The 15710-nt window shown below is 34.4% G+C and overlaps 2 protein-coding genes across 6 annotated transcripts in view; one reads left to right on the forward strand and one right to left on the reverse strand.

Moving 5' to 3' along the window:
• Nucleotides 1-116: 116 nt before the first annotated feature.
• The window catches only part of satb1a (SATB homeobox 1a), a 237216-nt gene continuing 221622 nt past the window's right edge, over nucleotides 117-15710 (reverse strand). For 2 of the 4 annotated variants that reach the window (XM_079878512.1, XM_079878513.1), the window contains exons 2-11: nucleotides 9812-10004; nucleotides 9547-9723; nucleotides 7767-7893; nucleotides 7162-7285; nucleotides 6642-6753; nucleotides 5479-5855; nucleotides 3608-3796; nucleotides 3302-3457; nucleotides 1928-2125; nucleotides 117-1753 (exon numbers count right to left, since the gene is read on the reverse strand). In XM_079878512.1, coding sequence (XP_079734638.1) covers nucleotides 1190-1753; nucleotides 1928-2125; nucleotides 3302-3457; nucleotides 3608-3796; nucleotides 5479-5855; nucleotides 6642-6753; nucleotides 7162-7285; nucleotides 7767-7893; nucleotides 9547-9723; nucleotides 9812-9980 — 2193 coding nt within the window. In that variant the 5' untranslated portion in view covers nucleotides 9981-10004 and the 3' untranslated portion in view covers nucleotides 117-1189. Of the gene's footprint in view, nucleotides 1754-1927; nucleotides 2126-3301; nucleotides 3458-3607; nucleotides 3797-5478; nucleotides 5856-6641; nucleotides 6754-7161; nucleotides 7286-7766; nucleotides 7894-9546; nucleotides 9724-9811; nucleotides 10005-10649; nucleotides 10993-15710 lie in introns of those variants that run through there. The other 2 variants (XM_079878511.1, XM_079878514.1) reach the window with 2 other exon arrangements.
• The window catches only part of kcnh8 (potassium voltage-gated channel, subfamily H (eag-related), member 8), a 74517-nt gene continuing 73944 nt past the window's right edge, over nucleotides 15138-15710 (forward strand). Inside the window, exons 1-2 of one of the 2 annotated variants that reach the window (XM_079878491.1) lie at nucleotides 15138-15197; nucleotides 15598-15687. The gene's annotated coding sequence lies outside the window, so the exon portion shown is untranslated. Of the gene's footprint in view, nucleotides 15210-15597; nucleotides 15688-15710 lie in introns of both variants that reach the window. The other variant, XM_079878492.1, reaches the window with a different exon arrangement.

Here is a 15710-nt window from a genome sequence, read left to right on the forward strand (position 1 = left end):
TTCTGGTGCTAATTAGTATAAAAATTAAGTTATAATCGAGAATACCATCACAGTAAACATCCATATAAAGCCCATTTTCATTCTGGTTCTTGAATAAAATGGCTTTAAACATAATGAACAATAACACTACAGATTTATTGTAATTCATTAGAGAGAGAATTATTCACTGTAATTCAAAGTGCTGTTTCTATTGTGTTTTGTTCTATTGACAATAATACAGTAATGTGCTGTTTGCTTCTAAACGTATAATACATCATGGTTTCAGGGCAACAATCTTTTAAAAGACAACACTGCCTGGCTAAATATGCCACCATTAACACTGATTGACGTTGCCTGCCTGCCTGCAAAAATACAGTTGAGGATTTGAGCAGAAAACGAGACAGCCAATAAATAATGCTACTATAAAATTGCAAATCTTATTCATTTAGGGGTGTAAATATTTTGCTAACAACAATTCAATTGCAATTCTTTCCTTAATTAAGTGATACTTTATGAAAATGGTGTCTCAATTTGGTTTGAATATTATTATTATCACTCAGAATCACATCAGCGTTTTTACACCCCTAATATCAATAGAACATTTATTTAGAAATAAGAACAGTGATATTTTAATTTATTCTGTCCTTGGCACGTCCATTGTGAAATCCTCAAAATTCCAACTCTATAGTTGGTTTTAGCAAAACACCTTGTGCATAAAGGCACAACCGTATATAGGCTACATTTACATTTTTATATTACCCGGTATTCATTGCTGTTTATTTGTTTAAATGGGATTTAATACACCACAGTTCAAAGGTTTGGTGTCAGTAAGGTCTTTTGTGAAATATTATTACAATTTAAAATAAGTGTTTTAATTTACTTTTATAATTTAAATACATTTTAAAATGTAATTTATTCCTTCGATGGTAAAGCTGAATTTTCAGCATCATTACTCCAGTTTTCAGTGCCACATGATCCTTCAGAAATCATCATAACATGCTCATTTGGTGCTCAAGAAAAATTAGTCTTATTATCAGTGCTGAAACCAGTTGTGAGTTCAAAAGAGTAGCTTTTTGTTTTTCTTCAAATGGAAACATTTTGTCACATTATACATTTCTTTAGTGTCCCTTTTGAGCTATTTAATGAATAAAAGTATTAATTTTATTCAAACAAAACGACCCCAAACTTTTGAACTGTAGAGTATGTATTTTTAGGAGTTTATGAATTGGCAGTAGGCGGGGCTATCATCATGCTCCTCCTTACATGGAAGCTCCTCCTCTTCTTTAATAGTAATGATAAAACGAGTTTGTGTAGATGCATTCTGTTCCACCACATCAATGTCTTGTTTCCCTGTCATCATGTTTGCAGTTGTCTTCTCATCTTTTTCCATTGCTTCCCTGCATTCATCCTCTGCCTCCATGTAATCATCTTCACTTTCCCCAATCACTGTTTCTCTGCTGTTGTCCTGTTCTTCCTGTCTGAGCCAGTTGTGACCATTGAAAAAGCTGAGGACAGCCTCTTTGGCTACACCCAGTTGAGCAGATAGTGTATGAATGGCCTCTTGATCTGGATGTAGTCCCACTTCCTGAATGAAACTCTGCAAGATTGCATGGGCTTCTGGTGGTAAAGACCTGCCGCCAAGATTTGGGCCCATGTGAGAGTCTCTAGGACCTCCAGTGATAAGATGGTGGTGGAGGAAGGGTTGATGGTGCTGAGGTGGAATTGTATGTAGTTGTTGGTGCTGCTTTAGAGTCACCACATGCTGTGGTATCACCTTTATAAAATAAATATAGATAAGGTAAATAATTATGAAAGTGAACAAATTTTTTTTACAAAAAGTGGCTAATTTGATATATTATGGCTTATATAGATGAAATGAAACTATACATGTACAGTCAGCAGTTGGATATTCATAATGTACTGTAATTATTTGTGTGTGAGCTCTCACTTGCAGTTGTTCAGTCAGTGGTCTTGTGTGTTTTTCTGAGTAGAATGTCTGCCCAGTATTGCTCTCTTGGTCATATATAACATCTCGCTCTGATTGGTTGAGATTTAGAAACTGGCGTATCAAAGACAGATTTTCCCACAGTGTACGATTCTGAGGAGAAGGCTCCTCCTTCCAGCGCAGGAGCTCACACAGCCAACCCTAACACAGAAACAAAAACAGTGGGGTTCAAACATCTCAGACAATGTTGAAAATCTGATTCAAAATCTAATTTAATCCTGGTGATTAATGTAATGTTTTAGGATTTTTAACGATTTAAAATGAGAAAATATTTTGAGGTGAAATGTGCTTTCTGTGGCATAAATATTTAAATATATAATAAATATTTATATGTAGGAGATAAATATTTAATTTTCAAGAAACATTTAAAGTTCTGCAGTATTTCTAGGTCAGTGGACAAATAAGCAAATGTGTGACGTTAACCATATGAATGCCTTTGTTCAAAACGTAAGATTTTCAAATGATCTCACAAATTCTTATGCTGATAATTTAATTTGTAATGGGGGGGGGATGCAAAAGAAAAGTCTTTTAGACTTTTGGACCCGACTGTACATATTTTCTCATAAACTTGGGAGGGATACTAATTATTTTTAATACATTCAAGGTATATATATATATACAATAGTGGCCAAAAGTGATGTCTGGCCTAGGAAAATTGACAATTCACCCTTTATTCAAATATTATAAATAATGTATTAAAGATTTTGTAAGCATATTGTATAGTTGTGCTTGGAGTCAATTGTTTTTGTGTGTGTGTGATAAAGCAATGATGAAGGCTGTCATACAAAGAAATGATGAACACCTGCAAACACAAGAGAGAACCAATTAATTATTAATAACTTCTGTTGTTGTCAATTTATGCTTTTTCCTTTGAATTTTTTGTTTTGCTATGCATTTTTTGCAAAGGAAAATAAAAGCTGTGGCTTTGCCTTTTTCACCTAATAATTTTGTCACATAAATACCCTGACCAAGTGTTTTGTTCTTCCCTCATATGTAAAATATTTAAAAAATCTAAAATATTTGCCTCATATTTAGATGGTTTAATTAATTTAAGTTGTAGGGTCATTAAAAACAAATATCCCCTCCGGAAATCACTTTTGGCCACTACTGTATGTATATTAGTCCTTGCATTCATATAAATATTTATTATGCATTTAAATACGTTTCAAACATATATACCTTGAATGCAGTGCAAGTCGCTTTGGATAAAAGGATCTACCAAATGTATAAATGTACTATCTTGTAAGGTGTAATGTTTTTTTCCCTCCTGTTTATTCGTATAGTAGATTCCTTTAGTACACATGAACACACATGTACCTGACTCTTGGCTGCAGAGACTTTTGCGAACAATGCCTGTGACACTTTGGCTCGTCTCATTTCCTGCTGTATTTCATCATAGATGCCGAAGTTGATTCCAGAATCATCGCATTCCACTTTCACTACAATCTCCTTGGAAACAGGTGAAAGTTTTGCCTGTAGTGAGAGATTTTTTTATAGACATTAACAAATGGCACTTATTATTATTATTATTATTAATTTATCTGCATAAGATTTATCTGCACTGTCTATTGAGATAATAGCACATACTAACTGGTCCATAATTCAATTTAAATGACAGTGAACCTGAATGGGCAGAGGTGAGCTGGTGTTGTAGGTGGTGTTGAGGTTACGCTCTCTTTCCTCCAGATAGATGGAGTCCCTCTGGCTCTGTGGCAGTTGCAGGAAGGCCTGCATGGCTCTAAGGTTAACTAAAAGAGACTGAGACGCGCACCGTGGGTCTTCTTCCTTGCGCAAAATCTCCGACAGCAGGCCCTGTTGCAAAATACAATTTACATTTAATTATTTACCAGATGCTTTATCCAACAAAAGCAATCAAACCAATAATAGGGCAACAATATTCAAGTGCTGTGACAAGTCCCAGTTAGTCTAACACAGCACAAGGTTGTTGTTTTTTTTTACAGGGACATACACTTTATTATGTGCACAGTTATATAACATTTAAGAGGTATGTACACACGCAACTAAAAATTATATAATAAAAAATGTATATATAATAGATATACTATTAATATATATATATATATATATATATATATATATATATATATATATATATATATATATATATATATATTAGAAACCTCTAATAAAAAGGGGAAAAAAAGAGTTAAGGCCCATTTACACCAAGGACGATAACTATAAGTGCTCCTTTTTAATTTTACTTGAGTAAAACCACAAAGTACTTGATTTTTTATTGTACTTTAAAAGTAAAAAGTACTGATCGATAAACCATGTTTATTATCTAGCTTGCACTAGTCAGACTCATTAGTCAACACTAATAAGAAAGATTAGTGCAGACTATATAGCCTAGTATGGTATATAATATTGATCTGCAAATAAGCTAACTTTTTATTTTATCACCAACACTATAAAAACATTAAACTTCAATATACTAAAATATCAATTTAACTTACTGATAATTGAAGTGTGCAAACAGGTAAAATAATAGTATTTTAAAAATAAGGAAAAACAAAGTTTGTGTAAATGTGACATACAAACATACTAGTTTTATATCATTTGTAACTGCTACAACAGCGGGGAAGATGCATGAATTAATTGGCGATTTTAGGAAAAACAACGCCTACCCCGTACAGACGCCACACAAATGCCCACATTCAAAGAAATCAGTTAGCTGGCCCTTTTACAGCAGATTTACTTCACAAATAATTTATTTAATTTCATTTACAATAATCAGTATTCAGTACTAAAATTCAGCGTCAGTAACCTACTTTCTGCACCATCATGCTGGCAATATCCTGGTTCTTGGCTCGTTTTGACTGGATCATTGAATCAGTCAGTTGTTGATTCATGAACAGCTATTCGGGAATGAATCGTTTAGTGTGATTTGTCAACCAATTCAAGAGGTTATTTGAAAACAATAAGCTCGTTAACAAATCGGATACCGTTCTTGCACCTTAGGGGTGACGATTTCTTCAGCTTGAAATAATGAGGAACGATATGTTTTTATGAAATGTAGTGGAGTAAAAAGAACAACATTATGCTTTAGAATGAAGTGCAGTAGAAATACACACACATATATATACACATATATATATATATATATATATATTGAGTACAGTAACAAAGTAAAAAAAAAATTTTTGTTACAATGTCAATCACTGAGCGCATGCTTATAATAAACAGAACGATATTGTCCATTGGTGTGGACGCTAATATAGTTATTGTCATAGTTATCTTTGTAGTCATCGTTCTTGGTGTAAATGAAACTTTACAACCTTACAAGACAGCACATTTACGCATTTGACAGACACTTTTTTTTATCCAAAGCAACTTACATTGCATTCATGGTATGGTGTATGGCATGTACATTTCATACATATTTAAATGCAATAAATATTTATAAGAATTCAGGGAATGTAAGGACTAATATAAATACATATACCTTAAATGCATATGAAATTCGATTATTTTACCTGAGTCCTGTTAATGGCCACTCTTGCAAACACCGCTTGGGAAACCCCCGCCCTCTTCAACTCCTCACGCACCCAATGGTAAATTTCAGGTGACACGTCGGTGACAGGTGAGGGACATTGAGTTACTGTGGGTGGGGACACGTTGCATTTTGGAGGAGTCCGAAGTGGCGCAGGATGAGGCCCGTGTGTGTGAGGGTGTGTGAGAAATTGAGACATGGCATGCTGCTGTGAGAGGAGCTGAGCCATCACCAGACCAGGCATCCCAGCCTGCATCTGGACAACACCACGTGACTCCGCCCCACTGCCTTCCATTGGTTGCTGGTACATGGTGGGCTGGCTGGAAGATGAGGGTTGGTTGCAGTGCCTGTTCACGTCACCTGGGTAGAAGTGAAAATCTTTAGTGACTCAATATTCATTTTAAATCACTGGGGCTTTTTTAAAATTCACAGCCGAAATCAAGTTTAGATGCCGTCTGCCATATCATATATGCAGGTATTTTAATTGACTGAACTACTGTTGAAAAGTTTGGGGTCAGTAAGATATTTTTGTGAAAGAAATTAATACTTTTATTCAGCAAGAACGCATTAAATCGATCAAAAGTGACAGTAAAGACATTTACATTGTTACGAAATTTCTATTTCAAATAAATGCTCATTAAAGAATCCTATTAGAAAAATGAGCAGTTTCCACAAACATAAGAAATATGAACTGAAATGTTTTTTGAGCACCAAATCATCATTTTAGAATGATTTCTGAAGGATCATGTGACACTGACGACTGGAGTAATAGCTGCTTTGCCATCACGGGTGTAAATTGCATTATATTCATTAAAATAGAAAACAGTTATTTTAAATTGTAATAATATATATAATTAATATATAATTCACTAAATTATTGTTTTTAATCAGATAAATGCAGCATCGGTGATAAAAAGAGAGACTTCTTTCAAATAATAATAATCACACCGACCCCAAACTTTTGAACGGTTTATGAATAACAATTTGTACTACCTACTGCATAAGCTAATGTTAACGAATTAAACCTTACTATAAATTCTTACCAAAATACAAAAACAAAACAAAACGACTACTTCAAGAACGGAGAGCTGTTAGTATGTGAATTAATGAGCTATGTTTAAAAACACACAGAAAGTTGCTACTCACCCATCATAGATTTTGCCCTCTTGTAGTGTTTGTACCACTGGCCGAACTCCTGACATCTCGCAGCAGAGATACTGGCGTAGTAAGTGCCGTTTACCACAGATGAAATCATGCTCTTTCAAACAAAAATACAAGACAAGTCAATATCTGTTCATGTGCATGAAAAAAAATGACAGTCACAGAAATTTAGTAATTGGATATACTGAATTAGGCCTTGAAGTGTGCTTTGGAACTGGCTAAATGTGTCCAGAAAGAATGTGCTAAAGGTTTTTTTTTTTCTCCTTGCTAAATAGATTTAATAGCTGGTTCTCAAACTAGGGATGGATCTTAATGGTAGGGTGTATTCTTCAATGTGCTTCTTTGATCATAGTTCTGCTCTTTAACCATGAGATATGAAGCAATTAACCCTGTTTTATTCTATAGCTACATGCAATTAACTGTGTTCAAGTTAGTATGCATGTTATATGGATGGTGTACAGCTAAATATTTACAGTAGCGCACCACTTTTGTAGTGAACGTGTACCTGAGATAATGGACACTCTTTAGCCAGTGTGCTCTGATTCATCTCTTTCAGCAGCTCCTTTAGTGCATTTCTGACAGTAGAATGAGTCCACTGCTCAGCAGGTAAGTCCTCTAATTTAGAAACACTAAGAGAGAGAGAGAGAGAGAGAGAGAGAGAGAGAGAGAGAGAGAGAGAGAGAGAGAGAGAGAGAGAGAGAGAGAGAGAGAGAGAGAGAGAGAGAGAGAGAGAGAGAGAGAGAGAGAGAGAGAGAGAGAGAGAGAGAGAGAGAGAGAGAGAGAGAGAGAGAGAGAGAGAGAAAACGTGCATGAGTCAGTGAGAAAAAAACAGTGTACTTCAATAATTAATTACACTGTGGGACATTAATCACAAATTATTATTATTTCACAAATAGCTATATTATCATCTGTTTATCCTCAAAACTTTAATAACTATAATAACTTTTAATCATTTTGAAATTAGTTTTAATACTAAATTACCTGTGAAAAATGAATCATCATAAATCAGAACAGCTTTAATTCTCTAAAGTAGTTCATCATTCTGATAGGCCTGTTTGCTAAAGCCCAGAGAGAAACGTGACATTCAAAGTAAGTGTGTGAACGTTGTACCTGTGTAGTTTTATTCTTAAGGTGATGACATGGTAAAGGTCTTGTAGCATGTCTCCTACTGTTGCGTCAGAGGTGTCTGTCACAGTGGACAGAGCCACAGGGTTCCAATGGCCAACTTGAACCTGACCTAAAGCAGACATTAATGTTATTACAATATATGACTACTATATGTGATCCTAATATAGTTCCTGACCCCCTAGTTCCTTTTCTTTATCTGGATTCTGGAGTTGTTGTTGTTGTTGAGCTTTTTGATCTTGACCAAGTTCTCTCATTTACCATCAGCTTTCTGCACTTCTTTTTCTATTCTTCCTTTAACATCTTGTACCTCCTAACATTACATATTTTTCATTACTTAATTGTTGTATCAAATAAGCAAATGTCAAAGCAAATAAGCAATATATCATATTTATAAGCATAAGCATTCAAATAAATTATTTTTATTTTAAGAATAAGTTTTTACAAGCCAAATATGTTATGTTAAAAAAACATTCAGTACAGGTTAACTTAAGTTGTGTGAGATTTGACCGCCTAAATATTTTTGCAATGTTAATGCGTTTTTATTTATTGTGTAATTTAATTGTGCAGCCTTTTTAATGTCTAAATTGTATTACAAGTAAGCTGCTGTTCAGAGGTTTTGGGGTCAGTAAGATATATATATATATATATATATATATATATATATATATATATATATATTTTTTTTTTTTTTTTTTTTTTTTTAAGTAACATTTTTGATCAGCAAGGATGCATTAAATTGATGAAAAGTGATAGTTAAGACTTATAATCTTACATAAGTTTAAAGGGATGGTTTGGAGTAATTTCAACCTAGGGTCCTTTGCACCATGACCTCGAGCCAAACACCCCCCCCCAATTTTTTTTTTAAATCACGGAAGTGATCTCGACGTCCAGGTTAGCGGTAGCATAAGCCATCAGGCAAGTGTTATTTAAATAAACTCCTGATGTACTTACAAACTTTCCAATGCCTCACTTTATGAGTACAGAACCTATTTGTACTACTGTATAAGTTTGGTACCATTCCGGGCATTATTAGTGGGGTAATTTACAAGATACAACCTTGGATCCATTAGCACCTGCACTAAGCCATTCGGCTGATGTCTCTAAATAAGCTCTAACTTTAATAATGTTCGACCAAGGGAAAAAAAGCTTCTGGAGGGGTGTTTGACTCGAGGTCATGGTGCAAAGGTCCTTTGCACCATGACCTCGAGCCAAACACCCCTCCAGAATTCCTAGGTTGAAATTACTCCGAACCATCCCTTGGCTTTAAGTAAAAGTTTTTTTTTTTGTTTTTTTTTTACAAAAGGCTGTTCTTTTGAACTTTCTATTCATCACAGAATCCTGGGAAAATATACCACGGTTTCCACAAAAATAGCAGCACAACTGTTTTCAACATTGATAATATTAAGAAATTTTTTTGAGCACCAAATCAGCATATTAAAATTCAGCTTTGCCATCACAGGGGTAAATTATATTTTAAAATATATTAAAATAGAAAACAGTTCTTTTAAATTGTAAAAATAATTCACAATATTACTGTTTTTAATGTGTTTTGAATTCAATGTGCCTTGGTGAGTATAAGAGACTTCTTTCCAAAACATTAAAAAATCATTGAATTTTTGAATGGTAGTTTATGTGTAATGCACATAATGGAATATCATATGATGCAGGTCGTTTTTTTAGTCCCTCTCCACTCCATCCCATTCCTTCAGGCTTACATATTCAACTTGAATTGAGCGTAAATTATTCATTAGTGTGTGTGTACCTGTAGCCAGAGCCGCTGCGGTGTGTGTGTATCCCAGCTCTTGCAGTGCAGCTTCTGTAATCTGGCTGAACAGAAGGTCTCTCTTCAACAGCACAAATTCTGCATGCTCCGTCCTCTTCCTCTCTGAGGGTGGGACATCACTCTGCTCCACCATACAGAACACAGGAATCAGACTGCCTGTGTGGACGGAAAGGAAGAATATGATCACTCAGATAACTTAAGCAGACATGGCCCTGTATCTGTGTGTATGTCTGTGAATGGATACCTTTCCTGTGAGATGATGTTGTTTGTTTGGAGGCCAGGTTCACAGGTGTGACTCCGGGTACAGGTAGATCTCTTGGATTCTCCATTCGGGACATCTTACAAGGAGGATAAGAGGGTTCACACAGGACCGGCCCCTGGGTGCTACTAGTGGTAGCCAAATGGTCCGTCATTTTTTTTAAACTCAGCTCTCACAACTATAGAAAACAATAGTGAGGAAAGAGAGATGCTTTGGAGCTACTGAATCTTTAAGCATACATTTATATCCCAGTCCACTCCATCCCCGTCCTTCAGGCTTACATATTCAACTTGCACTGAGCTTAAATTATTCATTAGTGTTGTGTGTGTGTGTGTGTGTGTGTGTATATGTGTGTGTGTGTATATATATATATATATATATATATATATATATATATATATATATGTGTGTGTGTGTGTATATATATATATATATATATATACATATATATACATATATATATATACACATACATACATACACTGCGGAACAAAACCATTTTAAGCAAGGATAAGTGCCTAAACCACCCTGACCAGACTCGGAGACCCTCGGACAGGGTGGTCTGTTGACTGGTTCCTCTAGACAAGGGTTGGGTACTTTTTTGGCTGGTCAAGCTCCCAGCTAAACCAGCTTGGCCAAGCCGGTCGACCATATTAAACCAACTACGACCAGTAAACCATCTCAAGCTGGTTATAGATGTTTTTGTTTAGCCGTGAAGCGCCGCTACAGGTGCTGCATACATTGCCCAACCTGTGACACATAATGGTCTCGTCTTTTTTTTCTTCCTCTGCCATATTATTTAAGTCACTTATTTTTTACTTACTGCAGTACTGTTTTCCTGTGGTTTACAATCCTCCAGTCGGGTATCCGAACATGCCGACAGATCGAGCGCGCGTCCCAGGATCGCTCACTAACAAAAACACTGGCTCCAGAATCAACGCGCTGGTCCGGGGACAAGATACTCGAGAGCGGGTTTATTTCATGAAGAAAGGTTTTTGTTCTTAGTAAACGGGAAAATCAGACACATTAAAATCAATAAAATGAGGGTTACAACGAGGAAAAACTGCTAGTATAATATAATGTGCAAACACAGATCCGTAATTAAATCTCTAGGCGGCCCCACAAAGCATTACCAATATGATGTCACCAAGTACGGACCAATCAGCTTCTAGCGGAAGTGCCTTCTCACAGAATACATGACTTTTAAAGTAAAGTATGGCCATTTTAACATTTAATATTTTATGCCCTAAGCTTTGTTATTTATATAGTTTTGACTGATCAAAACTCTTATTTTCAGATATCTGATCTACAAATTTAATAAAGTTCCGTTGGCTTACATCAGAAAGAAGAGTGCTGTCAAAAATGCAGATGACAACACGTGACGTTCTATCCGGAGCTGGGAATTATGCGTTTTTATGGCTTAAAGATGAATGTAACTTTTATATAAGAATTGGGAATTTAATTTATGTTTTAACTTTAGATTCCAATAGTTATTTGTTCAATTATGTTGCATTACACTATCAATAAAGAGTTTAGGGTCTGTAAAAAATGTAGGTTATTCTTTATTTGGTAACACTTTATTTTGCAGTGTCCTTGTTACAAATGTTACATGTACTTACCATAGTATTAACAGTAAATTATGCATAATTACATGCAAATAACCCTCAACCAAATTCTAATCCTACCCTAACCCTATAGTAAGTACATGTAGTTGCTTAATATTACTCAGAACTTAAATATATATTTACACTGTAACAAAGACACCTTAAAATAAAGTGTAAACCTATAAGGTTAGGGTCTGGTGTAAAAATTGCATGAAACCATACATCAATTTTTTTATTTATTTTTTACTGTTTTTGTACATGTAACGTGTAACAAAGACACTGTAAAATAAAATGAAATGTTACTGATTATTTTGAATAAAATGAATCCCCTTTAGGTCTAAAAGCTCATTTGCATCTGTGGTGCCTGCAAGAATGCTTTAAATTGATCAAAAGTGACCTTAAAGACATGTATAATGTTAAAAAGATATCAAATATATTTAAACAGATTTTAGATATTAAAAATAATAAAACGTATTCATATATGATATATTATTAATATATATTAAAAAATGAAGTTCTTTTGAACTTTTAGCAAAGAATACTGAAAAAATGTATCACGGTTTCCATAAAAATATTAAGCAGCACAACTGTTTTCAACATTGATAATAATAAGAAATGTTTCTTAAATACCAAATCAGCAAGTTAGAATGATTTCTGAAGCATCATGTGACACTGAAGACTTAATGATGCTAAAAATCCAGTTCTGCAATCAAAGGAAGACAACAGTTGTAATAATATTTAATAATAATAGAATAATTACTGTTTTTTATCAAATAGATGCAGCCTTGGTGAGCATAAGAGATGAGAAAAAAAGAGAAAAAAATCTCACTGACCCAAACTTTTGAATTGTAGTATACATATTAACATTCTTTACGTGCCAATCTAGTATCTGACTAATCCTAATATTTTGAGAGAAGTACACTTACAGTTTCACTATGATATATTATTTCTATATAAAAATAGTAATAAAAAAAAGCTGTGAGTAATGAGTGAGAGACAATACAATGATTGTTTCAGTTGACAAAAAGATGTAAATCAGCCTCATCAAGTGATCTCTGTGATCAATGCTTGTTTGCACCTGTACACATGACAGTCACTGTATGTGGCAATCATTCTTTTCCATAAGCTTAATCATAATGAACAGAGCTTCATTTGTGTCTTTATTTACATGAGCCTGCATACAACCATGACATACCTTCAATACATATGATTATATCACAATAAACACTTTATTTTCATATAAAAGCATGCTTTACAAGGGCTTTTTCCACAACTGCGTTATGCATCAGCTCCAGTGGCTAATCGTATATCAAAAATTACTGCACCACAGCAGTAATGATGATAATATTAACATAATGAAATAAGAAAATTCTTAATTTGTAATTTTACTGTAAATTGCTATTTATTTGAATGGGTTTTTGTTTCCAGCACTGCCTCTTCACTTGTAGCAATTGTAAAAGGCACAAATGCGGTATTGTGACCGTATGAACTGTAGAGGGCGGCATAGCCTGCTGTGTGTAATAGGCTACTTTTAACCAAGAATCGGCATATTCAGTCCTTTTGACCCATGCAAAGAAAATTATAACCTCTCATTTCTTTTTGGTCAGCTTTTCGTTCAGCTGTTTTGAGTACTATTATATTTACAGTAACCCACTGTTTAATACCGTAGGCCTAATATCCAAGTGTATTATGGCAAGACACCCTGGATGAATAAGGTAAAAAAAAAATAACTAAAAGATATCAGCATACTTAACCAGTTGATTGATTACATTAAGAATTGCAAGTTTTCTGAAATGTTATGTTTAAATATGGAAATGAGGCATTATCTAATTAAATATGTGCATACATTTCTAGAACAGAAATCTGAACATTGGATAAAGCTATAGGTTCAAAATTGTTTCTTTTTTTTCTGGACATAGTAGAGTCAAATGTTTTCCAGAGGGGATTTTTGGATATCTCTTTTTATCACTTCAGAAAATACTGTCAACAGCCAGAAAAAAAAAGAGAAAAAAACAAAAAACATTTTCACAATTTTTGGGGGGAATAAAATGTTGTATAAAATCAGGCCAATTATAATATGAACAAACCCCTCTGTAAAAGCCTTCAGAATGTAGGTAGGAATAAAACTTTAAAGTTTGGTGTATGTGTTGCTAAAGTGGAGATTTCTGACTCGGAGCAAGAGAAAAAACTCATTTTGAGAAAAAGGCCTTTAAAGATATACAGTGTAATTGAAATCTACAGATGCAAATATATAAAGTGGTATAAAAGATACTTAAAAGTGTGTTTTGGATGTTTTCTTTCCACTAGTCTGAAAAAAAAAACCTTTACAAAAAGCTAAACAGCCCAAAATCTCAAAATTGACAGATGCATGAAAAAACCTTGTTTTTGCCTGAGTCTGGCCTTAAATGGGCTGCGCCAATGGAAATTGCCAATTGAAATAAATAATTTCCCACTCTTTGGTTCAAACCGGTGCCTGCATTGACAGTTTTTTTCTCCTTTGAATAGACTAATCATGTTGTACACAAAATACAATAATACAGGGTAACATGCGAGATGCCCCCCAAAATGTGGATTTACTTTTAAACTGTAACATATAGCATGTGCAGGATGATGATATGTTAGGAAATAAATAGAAACATTTTCTAATTATTTGTTATAGGACAAAATGTAAAATATTAAAAGAGGGGTAAGATGATTAATACGATAATTCTTATTAATATTTATGTGTCATTAATGTAAAATACTAAATCAACTATTCTATTTCAATTTTTTATTTTGACAATTTAGTCAGAGCAGAATCCCAGTAAAAGAGATTTATCTGAAAGGTAAAATTATTCTATGACCTACAGGCATATCAATATTTACATATTTTGGGATGTCATCTTACCCTATTTTACCCTATCTCTCAAACAAGTTCCTGGAGGCCTCTTAACCTACACATTTTGGTTGTAAAGGCTATATCATTCTCGTAGGCTACTACAACAGCATGACTTATTAACAACAACATAAACAACAATCATCGTCTGCACCATTTTCTTCGTCTTCACTATTCCCAGAATCCTCTGTCATCATCACCTGCTCCTCATCACCCTCATCATCATCATCACCGTCACCTGTTGTCTTTGTCATGATCTGTGTATTTAAGTTCCTCTCACTCCTTTTCATTGCTGGTTATTGTTTGAGCACACGCTCACTGTTTCGTGGTTTTCTTTATTATTAATAAACCTTTGCTATTTTGTATCTTCGATCCGTGGACGTTACAATTATGTAGTCCTTTGCTTAATATATTGTATATTTGGATGTTGGTGGTGGTCAGATATCCAACTTTTGTGGGGTTCCAGGACTTGGTTAAACTGTAAATGCTGTGTGCAGCCCACTGAGACCAGCTGTGTAACTGTATTAACGTGATGTGAAATAAACTGTGCTCAACTCTGACTGAACTAGGCCATAATGTGAGAATGATTAATTACCTTTATGTTAACAATGCACAAATTTGGGTATGGGTTTGTAGGTTAGGCTACTAACATTTAATACTTTTTTCTGAATATTGAACATTTTATGTTTGTTTTTTGTTTTTTACTTTTATGGATGGCTATCCCTTTCAAAAAAATATTCGACCTTCTCATCTGAGCTGTCTCAGCGGTCTGACACCGATCGTCAATCTCAAAATATTTGAGATGACCAATCAAATCAAAGTAGGTGGGCTTTATTGACAGAAGCTGCTAAACGCGAATTCCAGCGGGACTGTTCAGTTAACAGGCATAAGTGTGAGTTAATATGTAGCCTAAGTGGCCTAGCTAAACTAAATGTTACATATTTTACAACCGTTTTAGGATAGAAATGTTAAAAGACCGAAAAAAAATGAGTACAATCAGGAGTACAAACTTTTGTCTAATTTCGCCATTTTGAATTGAAAATAGGCCTATATAATTTACGTGTTTCAGCCTAATGTAATAGCCTAATTAGTAGCCTAGGCTAACTAATGTGAGGGAAGAAACATTAACGAAGCGTTAGCCTTAAGATAACGAATGTGCAGTAGGCCTATTGCGAATGAATTGAATAAACTTAGGCTACCTCGCTTTCCTGGTCTTCAGTAAATTAACTTGTCTAAGAAAATGATTGGTAAAACATAAATATCAGTTGACCCTATGTTCACTTTCTTCACAGACAGACGGAATTGAAAAGACTATCAGTCAGCTTTATGAGGGGAAGAGACAGCGCGAGATAAGGAGACTGATGGAGATGAGGAGAGAGCAGGTATTGACAAATAATATACTGCC

Source organism: Squalius cephalus (assembly GCF_949319135.1).
Source record: "Squalius cephalus genome assembly, chromosome: 8".
NCBI classification, from domain to species: Eukaryota; Metazoa; Chordata; class Actinopteri; order Cypriniformes; family Leuciscidae; genus Squalius; species Squalius cephalus.